The 26,698-nt window shown below is 32.2% G+C and overlaps 1 protein-coding gene across 1 annotated transcript; it reads left to right on the forward strand.

Annotated features, from left to right (window-relative positions):
- The first annotated feature begins 17,293 nt into the window (after window positions 1-17,293).
- ATH9 (ABC2 homolog 9) lies at window positions 17,294-25,841 on the forward strand. Its single transcript, XM_085753455.1, has 11 exons — window positions 17,294-17,496; window positions 17,958-18,112; window positions 18,205-18,330; window positions 18,462-18,557; window positions 18,697-18,797; window positions 19,046-19,082; window positions 20,348-20,566; window positions 21,020-21,131; window positions 24,301-24,572; window positions 24,929-25,042; window positions 25,236-25,841. The coding sequence occupies exons 1-11, from the start codon at window positions 17,319-17,321 to the stop codon at window positions 25,461-25,463; spliced, it is 1,638 nt and encodes a 545-aa protein (XP_085609581.1). The 5' UTR covers window positions 17,294-17,318; the 3' UTR covers window positions 25,464-25,841.
- The last annotated feature ends 857 nt before the right edge of the window (window positions 25,842-26,698 follow it).

The raw sequence follows: 26,698 nt of genomic DNA on the forward strand, positions 1-26,698 counted from the left end.
TTTTTCTTTGTTGAGCATGTTAATGAACTAAATATAGAATTTCATGCATTTAATTTTTTATAGGTTCAACAAACAATTTCTGTTTTTATATTTTTAACATGTGCTTAAAAAAATGTTAGCAAGACCTTTTTTTACGATTTCTATTTTAACATCAAAATTTTGATGTGGAATACAACATCCTTTAATTTGTGTGCGGGCTTTTAAAAGACGTGTAAATTATAAAAGGTAAAACAAATGGATATAATCTTCTATGGTGTTTGTATCTTAATGTTTAAATAACGCAACTCATTCTTTTATACGGTCACCTTGACAACCTTTGTTTATTTGTTTGACTCGATATAGAATTAGAATTAGCCAGTTAATCTTGTTATTGTTTGACTTTCACATAGTAGACTTAATTTGGTATAGTATAGTATTAATAAAGTACTCAAGGATTAGACCTACATATGAAAAGCAATACGATATTCCGTCGATTTCAAAATAAACGTTGTTTTAGCAAAAATATCATTTTACAATAAGTTTAATTTTATTTTCTCAACGCAACATTAATTAATTTTAGTTTTATCCCAAATTAAATTTGTGAGCAAGACTTTCAAATCATTACATCTCACTATACATCTAGGACAATTGTTAATAGTTAATATTCCCTTCGTCTTAAAAGAATAGTTGTTTGAAACGGAGGGAGTAGTTAAGAGTCAATGTGATATTTATTCGATCTTGGTATCTTTCTTAACCTATGTTTATTTTTTCGAGTAGCCTATTAGTTAAAAATTTACTCTTTGAGTTGAATAAGTTGGGAATCCAAAGTTTGAAATTTTACTATTGCATATCAAAATATCCTTAACAATTGAGTTATACTCACATAAACTTTTTAACATATGTGAAAGAACACCAAACTACACTTGCTATGGAACTGAGTGGGTATTTTGTATCAAATGTGAATTTAATATGAACCTCTTAAACATTATTCAAGAGTGATCCCTTACTATTTTTAGTAAAAAATAAATTTTATAAAAAAAATGTTGTTATGTTTATTGCTGATTTTTTTAGTTTTTGTTGGAGGTCAGAGTAGAACCTAAGACCGTCCTTATCACTTCATTTTTTAAATGTCTCGTCTCATCCACCAAATCAGCCTTATAACTTACAAATTTACTAAAAATATTAAAGTCCATAGTCTATATTTGAACACCCCTTTATACGAGACTTTTTTTTTTAAGTACAATTAAAAATCAAAGTTTACTTCCTTGAACATTTCTCTTATGAGCTATTCTTGTATGGTTACAAGTTCAAATTTACATTGCTAATCACACACACAATCAAGTACTTCCTTTAATAATTAAAAAAATTGTTTAATATTTTGAAAGAAAAGTGTTTATTTGTGTGTGCGCCTAAACAATATAGATTTAATCTTATGACATACAAGACTATCTCTTCCAATATAGAGATGGTTTTTTGTTGAGAGATTTCAATAATCCGTTATCAAGTGAATTTGTTGATCGAAATCCAATGCTACTTCTAGGGTCGGCTCAAACAAGAACTTAAGGCATCAAAATTTTTTGGGTCAAAAAAACCTCAATTTTTTTTGTTTAGTTATAAATATATAGGACAAATAATTATAAATATTTGCATAATTTAATTGGTTATTGAAAATCCATTAAATACTATTAGTCATAGGTTTAAATCTTTAACTCCACATTTTTTTTAAAAATCATTTTATAAGTATTTTGTTTTAAAAAATATATTTTTTAAAAGACCTCATTATAAATTTGACTTTAGACCTCTTAATATATTGTGTCGATCCCTAATTACCTCTATCACACACACAAAATAACCAATGTTTTATACAACTTTATTTTCTGATACATATTTTTTTCTTCTTGTCATAATTATAGAGATATTTCGTTGTGTGACTTAAAACTTGAGAATACATCATCTTATTTAGGCACATCAAGGTAGTTATTTAATTGAGTAAAAAAAAAGGTAGTTAAGAATTAATAATAATGCGACAACGCTGGAAAGGACAATACAATAGAGAAAACAAAATGCTGAAACATCATTTCTGCTGGCACAAAACCTAACTTCCTTTTGTATCAAAAGTACTTAAGCTTTATTAAAGCTTTTTAATCCATAGCTGACCAAACAAATCGTCATTTCTCTAATCCTTATCCAAGAGTTGTTGTGTGTTACAAACTTTTGTGTTTCCTTGATATTTCTTTGATCGACATGGAGTTATCAACTTTACACCAAATTAACGCATATTAAAATCTATGTATAAACACTTTACTAGCTTTGCTGACAAGGGTTAAGGACTCTCTGTCTTACAATCTTTAATTTTGTGAAAAACACAAAGCTTTAGCTAGCTACGAAGAAAAAGGATCATGTGACATCATATATGGAGACAAGGTTGAGACATTCTTTTTTACGGTGACAAGGTTGAAACGTTAGTGTAAAGGAATAAATGGGATCCTCCACATCCTAAGAGAAAATCATTTCGAAGAGTAAACGTCATAATTTTATGATTTTTTTCTTATCTTTTCCATGTTAGTTTTATTTATTTTTTAAGGAGACACAATTGATTTTAGACGTGTAGAATTAATTTTGATATGTTTGGATCTTTTTAGGTATGATTGATTTTGCCTCGGTTTAACACAAAAGTATAATTTGTATTATATCTATCTCAAAATAATAGTCGTTTAAGATTTATGCATGATTTTTACAGAAATGATAAATTGTGTTGATTTCATTGATAAAATTAGTATCATTTATAAAAATAATCTTATTAATTATAGTTAAGTTGGATGTAATTCAATAAACAAGAGTATAATGGTGAAAAAATAATAAATGTTGTATTAATATTCTAAAACGACACTTATTTTGACATAAAAAAAAAAGTTAAAAATATAATTATTTTGAGAAGGAGGGAGTAACTTTTACGTTCGAAATTGATGTTTAGTGTTGTATTTACTTTTCAACCCAATTTTTATATGAAATCCGGTTTACTCAATTAAATCCATATAAAAATTGAGATCTAAAGAAAATATTTCAATTTTTCATTCTATTTTAATTTTAACTGTCTTTTCATGACGAAGCTTCGAGTGGTTAAGCTAATAAACTAAAAGAGTCTTCTTAGAAGGAGATCCAAGATTTATTTTGTGACGACTAAGATAACTAACTAACCGTTATTTGTTTATGAAATAAATCCAATTTTGCATAAACTTTGAGGCTCCATACACGTAGTGCTAGTACAATGAAAAGTGACAATAAAACTGGTAATTTCGTGCCATGTACAAGGATATGATTGATCCTTATAATTTAAGCTAATAATGATGAACAAACATTGAAGTATAATGGCACTAATCTTTCCGGGAAAATATCAGTTAGATTTGAATGCAACAGCTAGTGACGTAAGTCGTAACTTGATAATAATATTTAATGTGTAGACACATAATGAAAGATCACAAAAAAAATACAAAATGTACATTAACCTCCTAAAAATTGAACCTTTGTGGGTTGCGTGGCTGTCGTATTATTAAGGAATAGATATGATCCTTAACACGGATACTACGCGGAGAAGTTAAAGAATTATTGGGACAGACGTAATTGCTTCATATGCTAAAAATATGAATAATGCAATTTTCTAGAAATGTATGTGTAAGATATATGACATAGACATTTTTTTTAGGGAAATATATGACCTAGACATAAATAACATAAGAATTTTGCCATATTTTTCATGAAAAAGTTTAAATAATTTAAAATATAAAACGATTAATTTAAATTTGTGATGGCTTTTATATGTCTGCTTACTATTTAAAAATATAATACCTCAATAATGCAAGAATATGTGTACGTGTATGTGTGTAGTTTAAGCAATATTACAACTTTTTCTCCTAAAATAAAATATTGCAACATTTTATATAAAAGATGTTTTACACTTGTACGCATGTCTGCTATTGCCAACCCAATATTTTTACATTTGGATCATTTCAGTTCAAACATCTTTCAATCTCTCTCAATTTTTCCTATATGTCTATTTTAATCTTAATTATTTCAGTTTTCATTGTTTCTTTTAATTATATTCTCTCTTTATTAGGAGAGATAAAGAGGATTGAAAAAGACTGAAGGAGGATTGAATCAAGAGTGTCCAAATCCGTCGTGCCAAGTAAGCATGTTCATGATATGGTTTGATTCAATTTATAGTGATCTGAATCGTAAGATAATTAAAGCATATGGTTTAGTTTGGTTTGAATGACTTTAAAAAAAAATCGAACCAAACCAATCCAATGCAATTTCGGTTGGTGATCGGTGTTTTGCAACACAATGCGTAGTTTAAAAAAAAAATGTTGACATCTTTCAAAGTTCCTATGTTACTACTTGCATACCCTAACAGAAAAGTTTCATGTCATCTTCAATCAACGCCAATTAACTTAGACAACATTAACGAATATGTCAATACAACAATACACAAATCTTTCAACTCATTAACCTTTAAATCTTTTATAATAGTTTCTCTTATAATTTTTATACATCCTTTTCTACCTCTTTTGATTTGTCTCTCCTCCATCTTTCTATTCTTCGTACTACAATATCTACAAACCTTGTCTCTGCATGCTCAAATCACCTAAGTCTATTTTTACATTACTCTTTTTATCACATTAATATTAATAAAAAAATTACAATTTTGTAATTTGTATGTCTAAAAACCAATTCGAATTAAACCGTTTTAAGGATCCAAAACCGAAACATGTTTATTGTTAACATGACATCGAATAACTTTTTACCTAAAAATCGAATTAAACTTCAGCGCAAAGAAATTAATTAATTATTCTTACGTGTAAACAATACTTCTATTTCTATAATGCAATAATTTTTTTTAAGAATACTTCAATTTCTATAATGCAAGAATATTGCTATATCAGTGATATTTAAAAAACCATTTTAGACAACTTTTTTTTTCTCTCTTTTCATTGGTTAAAAACAATGAAGAGAGAACAAAGAAGAGATAGAATAAGAGGATAATGTGAGTATGAGAGAGAAAATTGTCAAAAAATTATTAGAAAGTGGTTGTACAAATATCATTTCTCTTTTTTTTTTTCCAAAAAAAGTATTGCAAATAGACATTGTACACCTAACACCTGTACGCATGTTCTGCTATCGCCAGCCCAAACATTCAACCTATTTTAACATCTGGATCATCCCAATTCGAATATCCTTCATTTTCAATCTCTCAATTTTCCCTATATGTCTCTTTTAATCTTAATTCTTTCAATTTTCATTATTTTTTAATTATCTTCTCTCTTTATCAAGAGATATAAAAAGGATTGAAAAGGATTGAAGGATGTTTGAATCAAGAGTGTCCAAATCAGTCGTGCCAAGTAGCAATTGCGCTAGTTTCATCATATTTTTCTTAAGGCAAAATATATTAAACAATTCTTAAGCCAAACACGAAGTAAGCACAAAATAAAACAAAGTTACAATGATACAAACTTAAGTCCAAAACAAATACACCCCATCACAACAAAATCAGAGACAATCTTGTAGTTTCATTTTTTTTTGAGAGAATCTTGTAGTTTCATCATATTGTTTTTTTTTTTTTGAGCAATTTTTCATCATATTGTTAAAGTTTCACTTATGTAGTCATGAATATTTTGCATGCATTAAAATACTTCTTCCGTCCCTATATATAAACACTCTTTTATTAGAGATAAAGAGTGATTATATATAAGGACGGAGGGAGTAGTTTTAGAATTGATCTCTAAAATTTATGATTTCAGTCTCTCTAATATTAACTACATATGGATTAAAATGGCCATGAACAAATTTTGCAGGATTAAAATAAAACAACAAGGTTCATACCAAAAAGTTTTATATTTACAAAGAATAAAATTAAAATGTATTTTTATAGAGAATAAATGTAAAAATAGGTAAGCAAAACGATTGGTCTCTATAAACATAAATCAATTGTTAGAGATATTGCATGTAATATACAAAGAAATATCGGAGTACAAATTCTAGATTCTAAAAAAAGCAAAAGATTGAATCTGAGTGTAAATTGAATTAAAATTAAATGATTGTCGAAACATGTAGATCATATTTTTACGGGTCTTATGGATCATACGGTGCTTGGACAACCTCCAAGTTAAGGAATTTTTTCATCGTCCCCATACCTCCTCGACACCCTTCAAAAATCTGAAAATGCCCCACAATTTTTTTCTTCTTCTTTGGGATTTAAACTCTTCTAGAATCTGAACAAGAGACAAGTGTTTTTACACATTTGAATTTTAGGATTTGAACACCTTGTTTTAAAATTAAATTTCACATTTTTTCCTATGTTTTTTTTTGCCCAAATGGGGTTCGAAGCATGCCAAATGATGTTCAGGTTTTAGAATATTAATTACTTGTTATTATCTCATGATTATAGAATTTGAATGGATAAAAATCCCGAAAAAGTAAAACAATTAGCCACAATTCAACTTTGACTAATTTTCTACACTTTGTAAATCAAAGGAAACCCCAATTCGAATTCTAAAATTTGAAAAATAGACGACATTTTTGGATTTTCCGAGGACACAAGAGAGATCGGGGGATGAGAAATTCCTCGAAGTTAATTATATGTTGGGCCTTTAGTCTCTTTGGGCTCTTCCCCTTGTAGCTCAACAACAAGGGGATTTTACTTCATACCCCCATCTATGCCTATACCCAAAAATAGTGGCAAATCTAGCCATTTTTTTTATAAGGTGGTCAGATATAACAAAACTAGACTTTTAATCCGTGCGACGCACGGGTTTTGTTGACTATAATAGAGACCAGTCTTTAACCCGTAAAATTATGGGTCGATTAATAAACACAAATTAGATTATTAGAGATACAATATTACAATCAAATTTGTCTTACTATGTCCTTCAATGACACTTGAATCTTATCAAATTTTACATTTTAGTTTTGAACAACTAATCAATTAAAGACTGTTATTTTATTTTATCATAATATATTATTGAGGGATTATCTTCTCATTTTTTTTAAAAAAAAATTATAAAGAAAAAAGATAAAAAGAATACAATATTATATTGTTGCACGGGTCAATTTTATTTATTACTTTTATAGTTAAAAAAAATTATTTAAGTTATTTGATTCTCTTTATTGTCAATTTTATATAACCGAGTTTGCATGGAAATTAGGGTATATGTTTGTAAACGTATTAAATAAGTGTACTACAACTTGTCAAAAAAAAAAGTCTACAGAAATAATAGATATATACAAACGATGACACAACAGGATATGAATGAAAAACTCATCAGTGAGGAGAAATATTAGGGATTGCTGCATATATCGTCAAAAAAAGGCAACAGGATATGAATGAAATTGGTGCGATGTATTTTTTTAGTGTTAAATATGTGTACAAAATATTGTCAAAAAAAAAAAGAATGAAATTGGTGCGATGAATTTTTTTAGTAGTATTAAATAATAGTACAAAATATTGTCAAAAAAAATAAGGCATGAAATTGTGCGATGCATTTTTTTAGTATTAAATAAGTGTACAAAATATTTATTGACAAAAAAAGGCAAGAGGATAGGAATGAAATTGGTGGAATGTATTTTTTCAGATGGAATTTGTTAGGTTAAATTACTGGTAACCTAATACAGCAAATTGGAGGGAAAATATTAGGTTAAGTTGCTGCAGACCTAATAAAATTAATAAATAAGGATAAAATAAAAAATATTTGTAATCCATAAAAAAATCAAAATAATTTTAGTTATATAAAATGTAAGTTATAGTAACACCAAAAACATAAAAACTAACAGTCTTTATTCAATAGAAAAATTGAGCTCGACAACACTTAAATGAGTCAAATTCACTCTTACAAAAAAAAGGGACAAATTTAGTTATAAATATAATTGAATTTGTATATATTTTCACCATATTTTCAATGTTAACAAAAGTATTTTGCAACTTCCTTCAAAAAAAAGTATTTTGCAACAAACTCGTGCTTTGTTTTTTTTTTTTTTTTTAAGGAATAAATTCATTGCATTTCATTTGCTAAAATATGAAAAATACATGTAGGTACATCATCAATAATATGGGGGCTAAGATTAGACAGGGCTGCCTGAGCTAACTCGTGAGCTACCCTATTTGCTTGCCTCCTATTGAACTCAACATGAGAGTTCTGAAATCTATCCTCTAGCAGCTGTTTACAAGCAGTAATAATACACCCAAATTCGCTGCTATCATCTAAACTAGAATTGACACAATCAACAACTCTTTTACAACAAGAACAAAATTGACATTATCAAATTGTTAATTAGAGATCCAATCCAAGGCGGTATGCAAACCAACCGCCTCTCCCACCTCTACATCACAAAGAGGGGCAAACCAATCCGTTCTTGCAAGAACAAAGGCACCCTCATCATCTCTAAGGCACATGCCCACTCCAACCCTGTTAAGAGAAGTGGAAAAGGATGCATCAATGTTGCATTTATACCTGCCAGGTGCTGGCCTCTTCCAACGATCCTCTTCTATACTTGTGTTGCGCACCTGTGGTGTGGTATTGTGGTTGTTATTACGAGACCTGATGTCTTGGGCTGCTCTCCATTCTTCTAGTAAGTGAGTTGCACGTTGAAGAACCTGCACATTAGTTTCATTCTGATGCTGCCAAAGTTTCATGTTCCGGCTCTTCCAAAGACTCCACATAATCGTGGCCATAAGTTCACAATGCCCTGAAGAAAAATTCTGCAAAAAAGTAAATATGAGAGCATGAATATTATAGTCTTGCCGAAGCACCCTATCAACTGTGTCCCATAAATTCGCACCCCTCCATACTTGAACAGCTTTAGGACACTCTATAAGAATATGGATGCTATCCTCATAATTGTTACTACATTGAACACAATCAAGTGGACAAGAAACACCTCTACTACTTAGGCGAGCCCGTGTCGGAAAACAACCACGACACACACGCCAAAGAAAATTCTTGATTTTAGGAGGCACTTTTAATTTCCAAATAAGATTCCACCGGCCATGTACATGCATATGAGAGTTATCAGCAATTTCAGACACACATATTTTATACGCACTTTTAACAGAATATTTACCACTTTTTTCCCCTTTCCAAATCATTTTATCTTCCGTAACAAGTGGCTGAAGCGGTGTGTCAAGAATAGCTTGGGCAGTGTGCGCATCAAACAGACTACAAATAAGGGGCGCTTTCCACACCTTCAAATCTTGGTCAATAAACTCGCTTAAATTTACCTGCATCAAAGGCTCAAAAACTGGATTAGTTGTAGATAAAGACAAGCCGTCCTTAAGCCAAGGGGCGCCTAAAAACGGTATATTAACACCAGAACCTATTCTCCACCGCACACCTTGTTTCACCACAATTTTGGCACTAAAAATACTTCTCCAAACATAGCTTGGATTATGCCCAATATTAGACCCGATGAAGTCAGAATTAGGAAAATACCTAGCCTTAAATAAACGGGAAACAAGGCTAGACTGATCAGTTTGAAATCTCCAACCCTGTTTGCCTAACATAGCCACATTAAAAGACGTCAAATCTTTAAAACACATACCTCCGAAATTCTTATGAACTGACAACCTTTCCCACGACATCCAATGTAACCGTCTGCGCATATTACCACCATTACCCCACCAAAAAGCATTTATCATTTTTTCAATAACATCAACTAATTTATTTGGCAATAAAAAAACACTCATAATGTAAGATGGAATAGACTGTAATACCGATTTGATCATAACCTCTCTGCCGGCTTTTGATAAACACTTGCTACTCCAACTATTGATTTTGTGCCAAATACGGTCTTTGATGAATCCGAAGGTTGCCTCTTTACTTCTGCCCACCATGGATGGAAGGCCAAGATACTTGCCTGTTCCCATCACCGCTCTGACACCTAAAATGTTTGTAATAGTATCCTTCAAGGGCGGTGGAACAACACTGCTAAAGAAAACTTCAGATTTTGGAAGACTAATAGCCTGTCCCGAAGCTAACTCATAAGTATGAAGAATATTCTTCATAACTTGCGCTTCTTTCTCATCTGCCCTGAAAAATAAAAAACAATCATCTGCAAACAAAAGGTGAGAAATAGTAGGTGCATTAGTACAGATAGATATGCCATGGAGATCTCCACAACGTTCAGCTTTACGGATGAGAGCAGAAAGACCCTCCGCACACAAAATAAATAAATAAGGCGACAACGGATCTCCTTGTCGCAGCCCCCTGCCTGGTATGATTGGACCCACCATCTCATTGTTAACAATGACAAAATAATCAACAGTTTCAACACACATCATAATCCATCGGACCCATTGTCTATGAAATCCCATTTGAATCATCACTTCCTTAAGGTAAAGCCAGTCAATTCTGTCATAGGCCTTGCTGATGTCCAACTTTAGGGCAACATTTTATCTCTTACTTTCTTACTTACTTTCATGTGATGCACCACTTCAATAGCAATCATGGCATTATCAAGAATAGACCTCTCCGGGACAAAAGCTGACTGATTTTCAGAAATACATTTATGCAGAATTTTTTTGAGTCTATTTGCAAGAACCTTTGCCACTAATTTATATAAAACATTGCATAAAGCAATCGGTCTCCAGTCCTTCATGGATTTCTGTTCATTACCTTTGGGGATCAAGGCAATATTTGTGTAGTTTAGTGATGGCGGAAATTGATTATTGTTGAGCCACGCACAACATTCCTGAAAAATATCAGCATTACAAACAGACCAAAAATGTTGAAAAAACCCGGATTGAAACCATCCGGGCCAGGGCACTTATCTGGGTGCATAGAAAACATAGCATCCTTGAACTCATGGGCCTGAAAAGGGGCGGTTAGTAAAGCATTATCATCATCAGAAACAACTTTTTCTATAATGTCTACAACTGGTGCACGAGTGCTATTACTCTCCAAAAACAATGTTTCAAAATACCCTTTTGCAACCTGACGCATACCTTGTTCATCTGAAACTCGGATCCCCACATCATTTTCCAAAAAATTAATTCGGTTTACCTTTTTCCTAGATGTGACTGAAACATGAAAAAATTTAGTATTAAGGTCACCATCACGATACCAATGAGTCTTTGCTCACTGCCGCCAATACTTGTCCTCTTGAATCATCAAGTGTGTCATCTGCTTTCGCAAATTTGTCAATGTGTTTGGATCAGCCGCTGCCCCTTGGTTACGACAACGATTCAATTCACGTCGACAATTTTCTAGCTCTTGTTTAAGACCATTTCGGTTTGCCTTGTTCCATGAGCTAAGATCATTTGCGCACGTTGTAAGCTTGTCAACAACCTGCATACCTGCACTAGATGACCAACTATCAGATACAATATCATAAATTCATGGTTCCACACACCAAGCATTTTCAAATTTAAACGACTGTCTAGGGACCCAAATACGTTGAGACTCCTCCTTTTTTAAAAGAAGTGGATAATGGTCGGATGCCGGTGCAACTAAATTTTCAACCATGACATTAGGAAACATACGAAACCAATCTGCATTGGCAAGTGCTCTATCTAGCTTGACCTCAACAGCTCTAGGCGTGCCTAAACTCTTAAACCAAGTATACGGGTAACCCTTCATATAAACTTCAGTTAACCCCGCATCGGACACCGCCTGCCTAAACCCATTAATAAGCCATCTAGGACGTATAGCACCTCCCCTCTTTTCACGGGCATTAAGAATATCATTAAAGTCGCCTAAAATACACCAAGGAAGAGAGGTATTGTTTGCAAGATTTCTCAAGAAATCCCATGAAGCACGCCTTCTTCTACCCTCGGGAAAACCATAATATCCTGTGAATTGCCATTTTCCTTTATTCAAATCATTAACCTCTACATTGATATGATTAGCAGAATAATTAAGTACTATACAAACAAAAGAGTTTCGCCAAAATAGTGCTAAACCACCACTTCGACCATTACTACTAACAGAAAAACAATTATCAAAGCCAAGCAAGTAACGAAATTCTTCAGTCTTATTCGAGTGAACGAGAGTCTCACTTAGAAAGAGGGCATCTGGCTTGTAATAGCGGACTAGATATTTTAATTTAGGAACTACGCTCAGGTTTCCTAGGCCTCGGCAGTTCCATCCTATAACACTCATTTTTCTCGACAATCTCGGTAATCCCGACGAGCCATAATCAACCTTTTAAATTCTCACCATTACAAAACAAATAACACAGCAGAACACAACACCAATAATTCAAATGAATACACCGCTCTAGTTCACCATATTAACAATATCATGTGAACCCCATGGTTGAAACCTTTACTAGTCATCGATATTTATTCACAAAGTTCACTACTAATGGTAACAGTGCATGTCAAATTATTCCTTAATCTCCACTTGTTTTTGAACCAATAATTGACGGTGGCAATTGAAATTTAACATGATGGGATAACCATGATCATGATGTGTAATAGCACAAAAACAAATAACATGTTATCATAACCTTACTCACCTAGTATCGTGGAAACAAAATCACAGCTTGGCATAAAGCCTTTCAAACACGTCCAGGTCAAACGAATCAACCGAACGAAGCAAATTCTTCTTCTCACAAGGGTGCTGCGGCGGAATCTCGAAACCCTAGGAGAGCAGCAATTTTTTCTTTATATGTTTTATTTCCACTCGTGCTTTGTTTTATTTTTGAGTTTTGTCTTTACAATTTTCAGTGCTGATAAAACTCTCATTTTTGTTACTTATGATACTGAAGGTGTCAAAATAAAAGAAGATAAATCAGTTTTGTTACTTATGATACTGAAGGTGTCAAAATAAAAGAAGATAAATCAGTTAAACAAGAGGTACATTTTGAGAATCTTCTTCATAGTTCATACAAATATATTTTATTGACATAGCTAAACATAAAACATACTTATTTATACAAATAAAAAATAATAATTTTTCGGGCTGCTATAGCATATTTCCAAATATAGTCTTAATTTTGACATACTAAGAACAATTTTTTCTTTCAAAATTAAACACCCTCCTTTTAGACTAAAAAATCCAAACGAAAATAATAAGTGTGAAGATCTCTAGATGTTATGAATTTTTTAAAGATTTGATTTGAATATTAATGTTTTGTTTTCAAAACTTTTTATTTAAATATTTACAACAAAATTTTTTAAATTCTAAACATCCGTTTTTTAAATAGTTATATCGGATGTTTTGAATTTTAAAACTTTGTACATGAATATTTCATAGCAAATTTTTAAAAATTCAGAACAATCGGCATGAATTTTCATGTCGGATCTTTTGGAATTCAAGACCTCTAAATTTTTTCTCAAACTTCCTTTAAATTTTTTTATCTTTGGTTTTTTCGGAGTATATGGTTTTCTAAGAGAAAAATTTGTTTTAATTTATTAAGGTACCGTTTGGCCCGACTTTTTTTCAATTTCTCTACATTTTTAAGGAGAAGCTAGGCCAAACACAATATCAATAAAGTTCATTCGAAAAAAAAGTACTTTTTCTAGAATGCATAATATTGAATGGAATGAGCTTTAACCAAAAGTTGTTGAATGTTACTTCAAAAAACTACTTCTCCGCAATTTATTTCACAAGCACCTCGCTTCAACTCACGCTGACAATCTTTTCTTTTATTTTTTAATATTATATTTCAATTTGGTTTTTTCTTCCATTTAATTTAATTTTATTTTTTTGAACCGGACCATATAATTTTTTTTGAAGAAGGGTCCATTTAATTTTATTATCTATTTTTGAAGAAAATTTATTATCTTTTTATCACTTATATCGTTCAATTATCCCAACCTCGCAATTTTTTTTATTCATGTTGTCATTGAATGACACTAAATATTTTTATTCCCTTTCTTCAACCTCACAAATACACACACATTAGCGTTTAAAGTAATATTTTATGTCTGTATGTCTGTTTTTTTGTTACGCTAATGCGTATACTTTTTTTAGTGTTATAAAATGCGTATAATTATTTTTATAAAATTTTGATTTTAATTAAAAGTACAAGTATAGATGCCTAAAAAAATTATACTTATATATATATTTTACACATTTATATTGTAACAAACTATGCATATCTTTTTCTTATTTAAAAAACTAAACATATCCTTTTCAAAAAAACTAAACATGTCTTTTTCAATGACACAAACACTGTAACAAATATAATATTATATAATATAAATTCTTATCTTTTTAAATGACACCAAAAATATAGTATTCTTATAACAAAATTTGTTATACAGTATAATTGAAAAAGAAAAAACAAACTATTCAAAGTTTTGTACAATATTTTGCCAAACGAGTTTTTAACTTAAAAATAACTTTAGAACTAAAAAAAATAAAGAAACCAACAACTTTAGTTTTTTTCTTAAAGGGCTTTATTTTAACTTTGTTTTAAAGTAGCTTTTAGACCGAAAAAAAGTCTGGCCAAACGGTACCTAAATTAAAGGTATTTTGGATAGTAAATGCACTTTGGGGGTATAGGTTTACAAGGGGTATCAAGTAAAATTCTCTAACGATCTTCGCCCTCTGCGGGGTCTTATCTTGCTCTAGTGACCTCGTTTCCTTTTTTCTGCGGGGTCTTGTCTTGCTCTAGTGACCTCATTTCCTTTTTTCGATAAAAGATCTTTCATATTTTTTTTTATATTAATTTTTCCAACCTATGCGTTTTTTACGAACCCTATTTTTTTCTTGAAAATATATTTTTTTGGATTCTATAATCCAAACTCATATAGAAGGATTTTTAAATTCTATAATCCGAAACATGTTGAAACTCAAAAAATAGTTGTGTAATTGATATCAAGGATCTCTACTAGCAATCATAAGATCCCGACAAAAACTGCATAACAAGTTCAGGGATCGTATGAATTGACAAAAGTGACCATGATATCATAAATCACTCAAAACTAGAGTAAAGAAATAAAATTATGAGAATGGATGAGAAGTGAAGAATGAATGAAAAATATTGAATGATGCAAGACTATTTATAGCCATAAAATGTTCATAAATTGTAAATTAGGTCAAAGGAAACGTGTTCAACATTTAAAACTCAATTAATGCACCACAAATTGTTTAAACCTTTGGTGTAACACACTGTCCACAGTCTGCAACGGTTTTGATTATACAATCTGAATGCTTCAAAAACAATTCAAATTGAATAATCCGAACCGTCGCAAACTGCGTTTAAGCTTGAGGTTTGGAGGGTTTTGCATGGTTCGTAACACAAGAAAAAATTTAACGACATAATTCAACTACATAAAATAACATAATAAGATAAATGATGATGAAAGAGAATGTGTTACAAGAGACATTTTTTAACTTGATCCAACTGTTGTGCTAACTGACATGTTTTTATTGATAGGACAACAATATCAAGCATAATAATGATGAAAGACATCATGTTCGAAGAAGTGTTTTTTAGCTTGATCATGCTGCTTTGTTAACTGACATATTTTTATTGACAATACAACATGATCAAATTCCTAACAACTTTTTGGTATTCAGATTCGTCGAACAATTTTTCATAATTCTTTGTTGTGTTTTATAACAAATGAACTAAATACTTCTATTTATACAAGCTTATGTGTGCCGTACACCAAAAAAACTGTCACTACATTGTGGGTCACATAAAAATTTCGGTTCAGATTATACAAGTCTAATTGTCCTTTGCCCTACAAAGTACGCCTTTTAACAAAGACATGACGAATTATATGTTAAATATAACAATCTCGAAAACATAAAACATTCAACGACATAAAATAAAACCTAATAGATCAAACTAGAATTGATTTGAATGGAGATATGCCAAACACCTTAGTTAGTGGTCAAACAATGTTTACCTCTTACGATTTCTTAAAAAAAATGTTTACCTCTTACGAAATTGATTTCGAAAAGTCTAAATGTGAATCCAAGCATAGACGATGCTGGTTTTATCTTATATTTAAGGTAAGGTCTAGACTAAATTTGATAAATTGTGGGTAATTTTTCAACCACCAATCAATTTTTTCTGACAAAACCACCAATCAATTAAATTTAGTCATTAATATATTTATTTATAACATTTTTTTTTTATGAAAAAAATAGTATGATCCCTCATCCCTCTTACTGCCAAGAGAAATACTCGGTACGATCGTACTTTTACGGACAATTTGATCTACAAAAATTCACATGCACATATATGTGTGTATTTCTTCAATAATAATAATAGTAATAATATATGTGTGTATATATGACTCAAAATTTAGATCCCAATTTTTTGTTGACAACCCTAAATAAAAATCGCGCTCCTAAAATAATCCTTATTTATCCTTATTTATTAATTTTATTACGTCTGCAGCAACTTAACCTAATTTTTTCCCGCTCATTTGCTTTATTAGGTTTGCAATTATTTAACCTAACAAATTACATCTAAAAAAAAAATGCATTGCACGCCAATTTCATTTCTATCCTCTTGCCTTTTTTTTAAAGAAAATATTTTCTACCATATCAATGATCTTACGGGTTAAAGATTATTTATTGGTCTCTATTATAGTCAAGAAAACCCGTGCGACGCACGGGTCAAAAGTCTAGTTAATTTTGTTAAGTCTGCAGCAACTTAACCTAATTTTTTCCCTCCACTAATCCCTTATTAGGTTTGCAACAATTCTATCCTAAAATTTTGGCTCTAAATTTGCATCATATATGTTTTTCATTTCTCTCTCTAATAACCGTGAATATTTTTCAAAGCAAAAATTTAATAGATATCTTAATCCTTATCTATATTATTTATTAATTTTATTAGGTATGCAGCAACTTAACCTATTGTTTCTGTAGATTTTTTTTTAATTTAATAGATATCTTAATCCTTATCCTTATTATTTATTAATTTTATTAGGTCCGCAACAACTTAACCTATTGTTTTTGTAGATTTTTTTTTGACAAGTTGTTGTACACTTATTTAATACGTTTACAAACAGAATACCCTAATTTCCATGCAAACTTGGCTACCCTAAATAATTTGTTAGGAACCATGAAGTGCATTAATTTTTGATGTTTAACTATAAAAGTAATAAATAAAATTGACCCGTGCAACAATATAATTTTGTATTCTTTTTATCTTTTTTCTTTATAATTTTTTTTATTATCATTTGATTGTAATATTGTATCTCTAATAATCTAATTTGCATTTATTGATCGACCCATGATCTTACAGATTAAGGATTATTTATTGGTCTCTATGATAGTCGAGAAGACCCGTGTGTCGCACGCGTCAAAAGTCTAGTAGGATACTTAACCGTAAACTGTGGCACAACTACTTTTTCACCGATTTTCAATTAACAATAGCATATGGCATCGTTATGGCGCGCAGGGACCAAGCTATCTCTACTTGCGTCCGCCATCGGCGGCGGCAGTGCAGCGGCGCTCATTGCTACCTCCGACGATCCCGCAACAGCGCTCAAGCTCTCCACAACCATCCCCCGTCGCCTCTTTGACGACGCCGTCACTGCCGCCAACATCGTTTTTGGTACTGTAGATCTCACAGAATCTTCGTTGTTTCCTAAGTTCATATGAAATTCAACAATTTCCATTAATTCGAATTGTTAAACGCTCCATTGAAGCATTAGAATGAGTGTTTAAACCTGATTAAGGGTTTAAGTTGATGAAACTTGATGTGGATTGTGTATAATTTTAATTAGAATGTTGAATTTGTGCTTGATCATTGTTTTGATTGTGGATTACTATGATTTTTGTGTATTCAGTTATGTGCTACTTCTGATTGAAGGCGTGAGTCCGACACAACTTATTAAGAAAAGGTGTCTGACTCATAGACATTACGCCGAAACATGTGATTACATTCAATTAATATTTTTTAAATTTTGTACTGGTGTCAACTTGTCTGTGCCAGTGTGTGCCTAGTGTGCTAGGTTATGTGAAAATGAATGTTGGATTGATTGTGCTAGTTTTGTTTCTTTGTGTTGTGGTTAGATTATGAATATTCACTACATGGAATTCCGGAAGGGAGTATTGAGAGGGAGAAAGTTAAGCATGAAGTTCACCTCCGTTCCGCACAAAGACTTCGAGACCTGTGTTTTAAGAATGGAGGGATTTATATAAAGCTTGGACAGCATCTTGGGCAATTGGTATATTTCGGTTCAAACTGTGTAGTCAAATTATTATGTACTCAACACGATAGGCAATGCTTAGTTGTTTGTTTGTTTATTGTCAATGACAGGAATACTTAGTTCCTCAAGAGTATGTTCAGACCATGAGGGAGTCCATGCTTAATCGATGTCCGGTTTCTTCGTATGAACAAATATGTGATGTATTCAAGAAAGAGTTTGGAGCAACACCAGATAAAGTATTTATTATCCGTTTCATTCCTCTTGATAATGTCTCATCTTTGCCTAATTAGTTTTGTTATTCATGATTGCGGTTTTTCTTGAAAAATGTTATTGTCGTGGTGGGTGAATTTTTGCTTCTAATATGTAGGTATTTGCCGAGTTCGATCCAGTTCCAATAGCAAGTGCTTCCCTTGCACAAGTTCATGTAGCTCGCACACATGATGGCCAACAAGTTGCTGTGAAGGTTCCAGTTGTTGCTAAATTTTATTGGCTACTTATTATTAAAAACAATTGGATATTTTTCTTCTGCTTGGTTTGAATACGAGCAAGTACTTTATAAGCATCGTTTATTGTTCTTTCATACGGTATCTGTCAATGTACAGGTCCAACATTCTCACATGACTGAAACTGCGGCTGCTGATCAAGCCACTGTGGAGTTGATTGTGAACACTTTGCATAATTTTTTTCCCAGTTTCGATTATAGGTACTGCTATGATGCTATTGGCTGTTAGAAATTCATCAGAAAATTTAGAAGGCATCTATATCAGCAACATACTAACCAGTAACCACAACTGATAAATGTTTTTTCATTTGATTATTAAAAAACGGAATGGTCTTTTTTTTTTATCAATTCATTTTCTATATGATGCAGCAAGAGCTATTTATTTTCTGTATCCCCCCAGTTTCTTTGCATTGATGATCTATTCATATTCTGTTAACTTCTGTTTGCAGGTGGTTGATTGATGAGATTAAAGAGAGTTTACCCCAGGTTAGTTGCTATTTACTATACTTATGCCTAAAAATATGTCAATGTTTATTTTTAGGTTCTTGCCTACTGGACTAGACTGATGGTTTATACTTTATATGGCTGGGTTAATGTTATTTTCATTTTGTTAGCTTTCAAAATTGACTTCGTATGATTTTCTGATTATTTAATTTTTGGAGCAAAGAAGTTGGCATGTAGTGAAAACTGTATGACCAAATTTTGACGGGAAACTCGAGTCCTCAATTACATGTTAAGTTAAGATACATTTTATTCTATGAGTCAATAGTTTAAAAACAAACCTAAATTTGGAAAAGTATAAATTTTTATGCCTGCCTTTTCTCCCCGCTAAATCATGAAAGTTTTAAGAATTACCTATCTGGTTGTATTGAGAAATTTTACTGCGCATTTATGCGGCAATCCTCAAATATATTTCATATCATATATAAAATATTTTTTCTGTTGTGGTAAGGTTTTCATGTCAAGATGGTAGTTTATCTTCATTTTCAATTTCTACTTGTTTCCATTAACTTCCAATTTGTCTTTTGAGGATTGGAGGTGGGGACTTGATTAGAATTATTTGGCTCCGTTATATTCTTGATTAAAACCTTGAACTGTTTTTATGTGAGTGTCATTCTAAAGTTTCACATAGTTAACTTGTTAACCTTATTGTTTTACGGGGCAGGATTACTTTGTTGGTTCTTGATCTTAATTTCCAAATCTAGTCTTTAATGTTCTAAAACGTTACCAATATTGGCCTAATAATCTTATTGTTTGGCTTTCTACACCAGCTTTTTGGTTCTGATTTGTGGTGCAATTAATGCAGTGGATTGTACCTGTGGCACATTTGCATCTCCCATTTTCGATGGACCAAAATAGTTTGTCTCGAAATTAACGTTTTAGGACATGCATGACGATATTGAACTGGAAAATGATGAATTTGTAACTTAAAATTAGAATTAAGATAAAGGATCAATAGAGTAATTTTTCCTGTTGTATATTTGAATGTTTGCAAATCATATATGATATTTACAATTTGGAGTTACATAAGAATGTTTCACTAAGTATATATAGAAGCACCTTCTTTGGTATTGTTACAAGATAGTATTCTAGCTAGATTAGTTTTGTCAGGAATTTTGCTTGATTTATGTTGGATTCGGTAATTTTGTGTTTCTCATTCATCATTCTTGGGTTCTGTTTTATTTTCTCTTCATGTTTTTGCCTTCTGCTAGATGATTAGTGATTTGGTTTGTTCATATTATGACTGCCAGGAATTGGACTTTTTAACTGAGGCAAAGAACAGTGAGAGGTGTTTGGAGAACTTCCGCAACTTGTCTCCTCATATTGCAAAATATGTATATGCACCAAAAGTATACTGGGGTCTGAGTTCCTCAAAGTTGCTTACAATGGAATACGTAGATGGTGCTTATGTAAATGATGTGAAGACCATTAAGAAACTAGGGATCCATCCACATGAACTTTCAGTACTGGTTAGTTCATGCTTATTGTTTCATTGTAGATGCCAGTCCAATGATCAGTGGTGGTGTTGTAGCGTATAGCCTTTTTATATCATGTTGCTTTTGTTACGATACCTCTGATGAGTTTGATCACATATATCAAATAAGTTGCGCAAGTTAATGAGTGTTTTGATTCCTTCATGCAATTGGTACCCTATATAGTTTATCAAGAAAATAAATAGGTAGTTTATTACTATAAAATTCCGCATCCATCGCTATGCGTGTAATCCATAGAAGGTCAGAATCAGACCCACTATGTGGGTCAATAGTAGACAGTCTTGCCTTTTATTTTCGGGAGTTTGATTCCATGACTCAAACTGGGAATATGACCTCTTGGTTACATGGCAGCAACTCCAATTATTTAACTAAGTTGCCCTTTCAGCTGACCGACAAAATAACTTACTAAATGTGATCATTATTTTACAGGTTAGTCAAACTTTTGCTGAAATGATGTTCAAGCACGGGTTTGTACACTGCGATCCACATGCTGCTAATATGTTGGTTCGCCCATTGCCTTCCAGCAAAGCTAGCATTCTGGGTAAGGATTCCTTTGCTTGCAAACTTGAACTTTTTCTATAACTCTTTACAATCTAGATATAGCCTTAAAGCCTTTGCTTTGCGTTTTTTAATTTCTCTTACATTTTTGGTTTGCTAATTCTGCTCTTAAGTAGGAGGGTCTCTCCCCCTATGTAATTGGACGTGAATTGCAAATGGGAGGGGGGAATTTAATTTGGGGGCTTAAGGGAAAATGATGGCAAGTTGGTAACGGTTACCATTAACAAATGCCATGATATGGAACACGAACACATTCAACTAGTATCCGAAAGAAATTGAAAGAGAAAACAATAAAAGATATAAAAATGAAGGGAAATGCTCTGAAATAATATTGGAGTATCCTGTTGGTCTTGATACCTGAGCCGAGGCACTACTCGACTAGGGAAATTCAAGTGTTCCTAAGCTCTCCCTTTTAACTGACAAGTCACTCCAGAAATCACTAACCAACTTATACTCCCCTCCCCTGTCCATATAACCACCGTGCAATGACTGACATCTTTTATAGCTAAATAGGCTTGAAAAAAAGCCTAGGCCTTCTCTATTTAAGAAAAAAGCCTGGCCTGGCCTATCGTAGGCTAGGTCGTAGGCCCCTGTAGGCCAGCCTGGCCTATTCCCATCCCTATTCCCAACTGTTTAACTTATCTCTTCACATAGATCCTCTTTATGAGTGGTCTTCTACTGATACTCATCCAATCCTCTGCTATGCTTTCAGTGTCACCTTGTCCTTTAGGTGAAATTGTGGTAAACTGTGTGGCATCTTGGATGTTGATTCCCAAGAGTCTTCAAACTCTATTAAGTGTGCTATTTTGAACTAGTTAAAGTGGGATCGATGGTTCAGCCTGGGTGGTAATGACGGGTTCTTCCTCCTCCTTTTGCTGTTTTAGTGTTACTGTCCTCCCTCATATATGATATACCCCTTTGACCATTGACCCGTAGCCTCCAGTACTGTAAGTGACTCCTTGCATGAATCCTCTACCCCTTTTATCGAGGATGGTATTTTTTGTCACCATCAACGCAGCTCAGCTAAAGTCTGTACCTCATGGAGACTTGATTTGTGGTTCACCTTATTTGTATATGTGTATATGTGTATATATATACTAAAAGACACCTTCATGGGTGGCTTCTAGCAAAACCCTATATATATATATATATATATATATATATATATATATATATATACATATATATCTGTGTGTGTGTGTGTGTGTGTGTGTGTGTGTGGGTATTGCTATTATAACACACCCATTCACTTTTGTGAAGGTGTGTTTTAGCATGAAACACCTTTTCAATTGGACACTAAAAGCCCTTACTTTCATTTTAAAATTAGTGAAGAGAAAAGGGTAGGATTGTTATTTCAATTTGATTTAATTATTAACAAAATCATAAATCCCCTTTTTTCCCTTCCCACTGCTACACCGCTTTTGCCCAGAATCTCTCTACACTATTCAACTTCCTTCAACCAGCTCCTTTTCTTAAACTAAACTGACCTTCTTTTGCCTTCAATCTTCTGGTACCCAACGTCGATAGAACTAGACTTTTGTTTTTGTCTTCATCTTACACTTGCCTTTGCTTCTGCTTGTTTTGTTGTCTCACACAGTCAAAAACAATTTCTTCATATTTCTTGAGAGATAAGAACACCACTCCATATATAATGCTAGAAAGTCGTCTTCTTCATAATGTATAGTTTTTTTTTTTTTCCCTTTTTATTTATAATTCCATTCCAATTTTATTCGTTCCAATTTATCCATGGATGAGAATGTGTTTTCATTCTGATTTGTTTGATTATAATTAATTTCTTGTCTCACACAGTCAAAAACAATTTCTTCATATTTCTTGAGAGATAAGAACACCACTCCATATATAATGCTAGAAAGTCGTCTTCATAATGTATAGTTTTTTTTTTCCTTTTTATTTATAATTCCATTCCAATTTTATTCGTTCCAATTTATCCATGGATGAGAATGTGTTTTCATTCTGATTTGTTTGATTATAATTAATTTCTCTATGGATGTGAATGTATTTTTATCCCAATATAATGAAAGTTTAAATATGACACCGAAGGAGTGATTTTGGTGTTGATTACAAAATTTTTTTTCTTTCAAAAAACTCATTTAAATGCTAAAGAGGCTCATGAACGAGCTTTTCTTCTTTCTCTGCACAAGTACTAGAATGATTGGCTGAAGCCTGAAAGCAAGAGAAAGAAAATGGGTCATGGCCTCATGGGTATGAAAATGACTTAAATAGACATCAAGTAAGACACAATTGAAGAGAGAGAAAAGGGTTTTTAGTGTCCAATTGAAAAGGTGTTTCATGCTAAAACACACCTTCACAAAAGTGAATGGGTGAGTTATAGCAGTACCCTATATATATATATATATATATATATATATATATATATATATATATATAATCTTGTTTGGAATGAATTTTAAAGGGCCCCACATAAACCTCCAATACTCCCCTACACCCTCTTGCTTCAAGCTCAACAGCACTTTGTAGTTTGTATGGGTTCTGCGCAGGGACGGATTTGGGATGAAATTATCAGTGTGGCTAATCATTTTAGCAAAGTAAATTACTCTAAAAAAATAAATATTGTTCATATTTTAACGACAAAAACAATAGCCAATACTTGACCCTATGGAGTTAGGAAACATGCACTTGACAACTAAACCAATGCAACATGTAAATATATCTCTAAATTGAATATATAATATAAAATTTAAGCTTGAATATTTTTTTAAAAAAAAAAAAAAAGGTTTGGGGTGGGCTGGTGTGGCAATAGCCACACCCAGCCTTGAACAAATCCGTCCCTGGTTCTGCGCCATGTCTCCTAAATATCAGTGATCCTGTTCCATTGAAGTTTTTGGCTTTTTTGCTCACCTACAGTCTTGCTTTCATAATTACTGAAGCATTGATATCCTATTTTTACAATTTTTTATTTGTTAATTTCCCATATTTATTTATGGGAATTGCTAACAAGGGCACTTGATAAGAAGTTTAAAGTGGCAATTTTACCTTGGGAGTTGTGTATTCAACACATTGAATTTTGAAACATTAAAAAGCAACTTTTTCAACATAAAATTTATCAATTGTTTCTTATTTTAAATCCTTAACAAAATGACTCTCAATTCTTAACTTTTTCACATGAACAGGCTGGAGAAAACCACAGCTGATTCTTTTAGACCATGGACTCTATAAAGAACTTGACTTCAATACAAGAAATAATTATGCTGCACTATGGAAGGCATTGATATTTGCTGATGCTAATGCAATCAAGGAATCCAGTAAAAAGTTGGGTGCTGGGGAGGATTTATATGCAATTTTTGCCGGAGCTCTAACAATGAGACCTTGGAATAAAGTTGTCGACCCATCCATGGATCATTTAGTTATACAGGGAAGTGAGAGTGACCGTTCAGAAATGCAGGTAAGATATTGATCTTCAGTCATTAGGTTCATGTTCATTTAGATTATAATGCTTGCAGTTTACTTCTTTGCCTTTTAACATGTTGAATTATTTCAATACACATATTGATGCTGGATATCTTACGAAATGACTCTCAATTCTTAATTATGTTTAGTTGTATATCATCTATTCTGCAGCTTCATCATCTATTTTTTCATGTAATTCTTCAATTAGAACATGGTTTGCTCTTTGCTAAATATAGATGTCAATACGTTTTAACAAGATATAACGATGTTCTACATTGCTGAATTTACGAGCATGGCATGTTGAGCCTGAGGAAAAAGAAGCTTGAAATGACTCTCCTAACTGTTTTGCAGATGTACGCTTCTGAATATTTCCATGAAATCTCTGAGCTTCTAAGGAGATTACCTCGTGTGATTCTTCTAATGATGAAGACAAATGACTGTTTAAGAGCAGTTAATAATGCCCTGGTACGTACAATATCATGTTTCTCATCCACTGCCATTGCTAAACTTGTGATCGAATGATTAATACTCTTCAAACAGAAGTAGCTTGTGTCTAACTTTAAAAATTAAAATAGCCGGTCTGTTACATATAAGTAAAATATTTATATTTCCAAGTTGTTGTTTCCGTCTATAGTGATTTTTTTTTGGACATCATCAGACACAGGGATCATTACTGGAGACATCTCTGAAAACATCTTGTATCATTGGAAAGGTTTCTTCCGAGGCTGTCATTGACGCAAAAAGGTCACAAAGCAAGTCAGTTTTAACTTGGTTTAACATCAAATGGGACAAGATTTTGCTGGAAATACAGCTTTGGAAAATGCAGATGTTCCTGTGGCTTTTACAAGTGAGAAAGGCATTGCCTTGGTCTCACCGAGCATCATAAAGACATATAATCTTCCTAATTTATTTTTTGGTACATTTTATTTTTCTTTTTTACAAAATATGATCTAGTATTCTTTGTCTCTGTGGTCAGAAATTCCGTCCCAGTTTGTGGCTTTGTGTGAGCACGGATCAACAAATTGATTTTTAGTGCGTGGTTTTTATGTTTGGAGCCTCAAAATTATGTTTGGACAACAGATACAAGATTTAGATTTGGAGGCTATCCAAACCGAGATGAAACATGCACTTTATAGGTTAAACTTAAAAGATACATGTATTCATTGATTCAAAAGGCTGTAAATCCCAGTTAAAATGGGAAAAGTGCACTGAAAAGAATATGATTATATCTAACATAAATATAGTAATCCGGTTACAAGTCTAACTATTTGACGATTCAGATGCATTCTAATAAAGGTAGTAGCCTACTACACATGTCAAAGATACTTAGCTTGCTGTATTATTTTTTCAGGACCTTGTATTGAGAAGCTGATTTTGAATGAACTTGCATAGATTTGATTTCATTGTAAACAGAGGATTGACGCATTTCCGGTTGTTGATCATTTACCATATCAAAGAGGAAAACTGTTAATGATATGAAGAGTGTTATTTAAACAAGGGTCATGTTAACTTGTGCCCTAAGGGCACAAGTTAAGGAACTAAAAAAGGAAATGATAAATCAATTTTGTATTGGAAATATAAATTGTTTAACTTTTACAACAATAAATACACAAGTTCCAAGAAAATGTTTCTATCTTTAACTTTTTAACTTGTGCCTTAAGGGCACAAGTTTTAACTTGTGCCTTAAGGGCACAAGTTAACATTTCCCTTTAAACAACCATTTGGTTGACAACTTATGGGACAACCATAATTTACAAAGAAAAAGTAGGTATAGGCACGAAAATCAAAGCAATAGAGAGATAAAGTAAAAAATAATGTGAGTATGAAAGAAAAAGGTGTCACAAAAGTTATCAAAAAATGGATGTTCAAATATCATTTCTCTAATGATATAGATGCAAATTTGCACAAAAAAAGCAAAACTGTTGACTAATTCAAGGAAATCTCTATTATCCACATGGCTAAACTTCTTTCTATTAACCACCGATTACTTATAGTCCTCGACAGTTAATAAAGCTCATAAAAAAAAAGCCAAGAGAGAATGACTTTTTCTTACCCATATACTGTCTCGCAGTGTAGGCTTTTAATTTGACAAACAGTTAATGATCCAAGAATTCACTGAAT

The sequence above is a fragment of the Medicago sativa genome, chromosome 3 (assembly GCF_051527215.1).
Source record: "Medicago sativa cultivar Bolivia chromosome 3, Bolivia_mono, whole genome shotgun sequence".
Classification (NCBI taxonomy): domain Eukaryota; kingdom Viridiplantae; phylum Streptophyta; class Magnoliopsida; order Fabales; family Fabaceae; genus Medicago; species Medicago sativa.